Source organism: Archocentrus centrarchus, chromosome 8 (assembly GCF_007364275.1).
Source record: "Archocentrus centrarchus isolate MPI-CPG fArcCen1 chromosome 8, fArcCen1, whole genome shotgun sequence".
Classification (NCBI taxonomy): domain Eukaryota; kingdom Metazoa; phylum Chordata; class Actinopteri; order Cichliformes; family Cichlidae; genus Archocentrus; species Archocentrus centrarchus.
This window is the reverse complement of record NC_044353.1, coordinates 25,723,949-25,728,175: the sequence shown is the minus strand read 5'-3', so window position 1 is coordinate 25,728,175 and position 4,227 is coordinate 25,723,949. Positions and strand designations below refer to the sequence as shown.

Here is a 4,227-nt window from a genome sequence, read left to right as displayed (position 1 = left end):
TGCGCAGCTTCCGGTTTCCTATTTCCGTACACAAAAGCTCGGCTGATGACGTGTAAACTCCTCTAACGTTAGCTATCTAGCTAGGTGAGCCATTGGTCATAATTAAAACTGTCGTAATAAAGTAACGCGATAAAGTAAAAGGAGGGAGAAGCGTTTCGTTAGATCGGGAAAAATGGAGACGCTTTACCACCAGACCAACAAGTGAGTTCTCCTGTCTACTGTGGATACTGTGCCCGTTAGCTACCACAGCTAATGCATGTAACTTATTATCACTTTTACTTCAGCTGTATCAGACTTATGTACACATTCTGTGATTATTAGACATTAAACCATACATACGGATGATCTTAATGTAAAATAATAATGATGATGAAAAAGGCTGTTTTGTTACTATTCACTAACGGTATGATCATTGTGAATTAGGCAAATCCAGGAGGTTCAGTCTCTAATGGGACATCTGGAGAAGACAGACCGACAGTCAGTTCACTGTAAGTAACCAACTGTCATGATTATGTAAGGGGCACGGTGAGCTTTGCTCCTGCTCTGTTTGAGTGCTGTTGTGGTACAAAGCTGTCACTGCTGATGGCACCACCTCTGATCTAATCCCCTTTGAATGGCTTCCTAATTTCTGCTCAGCACCGGCCCCATGTTATGGCTTCTTGCTCCTCGCACAGATATAATGATAAAAGTGGGGGCTGATTGTTTTCTGTGGATGGTGCCTGCCTGATCAGCTCTGTGCCCAGCTGGTGCCAGGACAGGAAGTAGAAGGGTGGGTGGTGTGACAGATAATGGTGGGAGCGGGGCAGTGGACGACCCTCCCCTTCTCAAATGATGACATCAGTTTTTATTTTAACCCCGGGGGAGGATGTAAGTCTGCGCAGCTACTAATGAGCGAGTATCGTTCCACTGATGAACGCAACACTAAGAAATCTGGGTATAGTGTAGGTAGACAAGCATGAATTACCCATTATAATTTCACCACATTAACTATCGTATTTCCTGTAATTCTCTCTCCTCCTACAAGTGTTAGAAAATGAACTGCAAGCTAGAATCGACCAGATCTTCAATCATTTAGAACGCCTCGAGATCCTGGCCAGCAAGGAACCACCAAACCGCCGCCAGAACGCCAAATTGTGAGTTTGGATTGAGACAACAGATGGTGACCATAAAGGCCCAGAACCAGCAGGGTGTATCATATCTCATAAAGGTACAGGGAGGGTGTAGAAGATGAAGAAGACAGGCAGCCACCTCCTGCCCTGTGGCAACGTGGCTCTATGAAAACATTTCCTCAGAAGCCCCGTCATCACCAGCATTCCTGCTGCATCGGGCAAAGATTCGTTTCTGAGCTGGGTAAACAAGCCTTAGGGGACACAGTATACCCCATCCCACAGCACTCCTTTAATCTTAGCAGGTCTCTGGTGGGGCCTGAGTTAGCCCAGGGAGGGGAAGGGGTGAGGGATTGTGAGAGACTTCATAACAACCACATGAGATTTGAGGACAAAATAAATTTTCCAGTGCAACTGCTGGTTCTTTTAACTGTGTGAGACTGGTAGAGAACCAAAATTTGGATAAAAATTTGGCGCTTTCCTATTTCACATAAATGAACAAATTTAAAAAAAAAAAAAAAAAATTTTGTTATAGTCAAGGTGGGATTGATCTTTTTACACAGGAGTGTGTTTGTTCCTCTCACAGCGCTGTATGTGTAATTTCTGCTGGATGTCACAGACAACAGCCTGTCACATAGCTGCAGTTCAACAAAATGAAAGAACAAGGTCACACAAGTCACACCCTGGTTACAGTATTTGCTTAAGTACATGCACATTATGAGGGCTGTGAGTTTAAAATAAATTCAGAAGTGTGTATCAACTCCCAACAGCCTGTGACCTCCTACAGCAGGGGAAAAAGTGTATTTAAAACCTCTATAAATTACTCTTTGAGGTGACTGGATCGCTTTGTAAGAACTGCAGAGATCCTCGTCTTTAAATTTGAAAATGTTTTGTGTAGTTGTAAAACTGGACAAACAGTTTAACCCTTTGCTTTCCTTTAGACGAGTAGACCAGCTCAAGTATGATGTCCAGCACCTCCGGACTGCCCTGCAAAATTTCCAGCACCGACGCTACGCCAGAGAGGCCCAGGAGAGAGAGAGGGAGGAACTCATGAGCCGCACCTTCACAACCAATGTATGTAAAATGGATAATGGTGACCAAACTCGTGTTGTGGGAAGTAAAGAGCGCAAATTGGTGGATTTTATTGGTGTGAATCCAATTAAGTTGAAAAACTTTAGTTAGTGAAAAATAAGAGGATTCCTCTTGTTCAATAGGATGCAGATACCTCCATCCCCATAGATGAGACCCTACAGTTTAACTCCAGCTTGCACAACGCACACAGAGGTATGGATGACCTCCTGGGCAGTGGCAGTAGCATCCTCAATGGTCTCAGAGATCAGCGATCTACGCTGAAGGTGAGTGACTTAACAGAAGATCTAGCAGAAAAAGCAGTCTACACCTGTAGCTTATTTAAATTGTTTCCTAAACAAAGGAAGCAGTATATAAGGGTGGATTGAATTAAATTCCCCGACCCAGTTCCTGGTGACCACAGTGATCACAATAGTCACATTGTTAGTGCGCTTATGCTCAGCTAGAGGGCGAGTCCGTTTCCAAGGAGGAGATGGGCTTCCTGGTTTTGCTTCAGGCCTCTTATCATCAGGGTGTGTCTGTTGATCAGCACTCACAGCCTGGTTGTCTAGCCATGAGAAACCCCTGACGGAGTGGCGCGTCAGGGAGGGCGTTGGCACTCCACGTCTCTCAAAATCAGAGGAATTAGTGAAGATAATTACAATGTGGTCATGGAAACATTTTGTTTATTTATGACTCTTATAATCTGTCACATGTGATCATTACTGTTTAAATGAGTGTGGCTGTTTTGGCTCTGCACAGGGTACCCATAAGAAGATGCTGGATGTGGCTAACATGTTGGGGCTGTCAAACACAGTGATGAGACTTATAGAGAGGCGAGCCACCCAGGATAAGTTCATCATGATTGGAGGCATGCTGCTGACCTGCGTCTTCATGTTCCTGGTAATCAGATACCTGGGCTAACCTCGACCCATCTGCAACGGCGGCTTTCTTTTTTTTGGATCAGTCGTGGACTTTTCTGCAGCACATCATCCCTCATGATATGAATTTTATAAAAAAAAATTACTTTAATATTAAAATTGTGCCCATATATTTAGTTTTGTTTTAATGATTTGCAACCATTTTTTAATGGGAAGGTTGGAGAAGACCTTAAACTACAGACAGTATTTTTAAATCCATGTGAAGCTCCGTCTGCTTTTTTTTTTTTTGTTCCTAAAACCACTCTGAAACTGTAAATTTCTCCGGTGACTTTACCCAGATGATTTCTTAAAAATACTTAACTGTTCCTCAAGTTGCTGTTGTCAGTGTCCTTCTGCCTTGATAAACATGGTTCTTAGAAATACCAGAGGGCAAATGCTTTGTAATGCTCAGTGTTTCATCACAGTGCAATTTAGTAATACTCACAGGAGACTCTTATGTTCTATGATGTACTCAGTTACCAGTTTATTAGCTACACCTGGCTTATACAATTTAATGTGGTGGGCAAAATAACAGGAACAAGTTAATGCAATAGTTCCTAGTACGTTATGTAAAATGACCATAAAGTCAAAGATTTTCATCACAAACAGAACATTATGTCCTGCATTCATTCGGGACCTCCTGGGCTACTACATTAGATTTAGCAAGATGTACCTAATAAAATGGGAACTGATCATACATGTAACTAACAGTTCTGAGAAAAATTACAGAAGCTGCAGTCCTTTCCTGTAACATGCTTTCTTTTGGGTTTATGCTTAGTTTTGTCTCACTATGTGAGTGATTTTAAGAAAATTAAATCCATAATTTTGTTTGTAAAGCCTCGTGTAATGGTTCTGCAGGTGCCGACAGGACTGCCCCCACCCCACACACACCCTTTCACTGTAAATGGCACTAATAGTAGCCTGTGAACAAATGCACTAAATGTGTGCCTCACTCACAGGGATTGACTGCTTTCCCAAGTCTATTCCAGGTAACTCGAGCACCACCTACTGTTGGACACCAACATCTGCAGAAACTGTTTGACTGCCAGATGAAACTTATGGAAATAAGGCATTGACCTTCATGTGACCATCTATAGTTATTTACATGTCAATTTCAATAACTCTGCATATTA

General features: G+C 42.5%; 1 protein-coding gene across 1 annotated transcript; it reads left to right on the top strand.

The window, feature by feature from the left end:
* On the top strand, window positions 1-3,930 carry gosr2 (golgi SNAP receptor complex member 2). Its single transcript, XM_030735312.1, has 6 exons — window positions 1-201; window positions 424-488; window positions 1,025-1,133; window positions 2,048-2,180; window positions 2,321-2,461; window positions 2,937-3,930. Exons 1-6 carry the CDS (start codon window positions 173-175, stop codon window positions 3,096-3,098), a joined length of 639 nt encoding a protein of 212 aa, XP_030591172.1. The 5' UTR covers window positions 1-172; the 3' UTR covers window positions 3,099-3,930.
* The last annotated feature ends 297 nt before the right edge of the window (window positions 3,931-4,227 follow it).

What these genes read in the sequence shown, in the direction of transcription:
- gosr2 (XM_030735312.1), top strand. Translation starts at nt 173, where the DNA reads ATGGAGACGCTTTACCACCAGACCAACAA. An exon ending in AGACCGACAGTCAGTTCACT is followed by an intron (nt 489 to 1,024) that starts GTAAGTAACCAA and finishes TCCTCCTACAAG; the next exon opens with TGTTAGAAAATGAACTGCAA. An exon ending in ATCAGCGATCTACGCTGAAG is followed by an intron (nt 2,462 to 2,936) that starts GTGAGTGACTTA and finishes GGCTCTGCACAG; the next exon opens with GGTACCCATAAGAAGATGCT.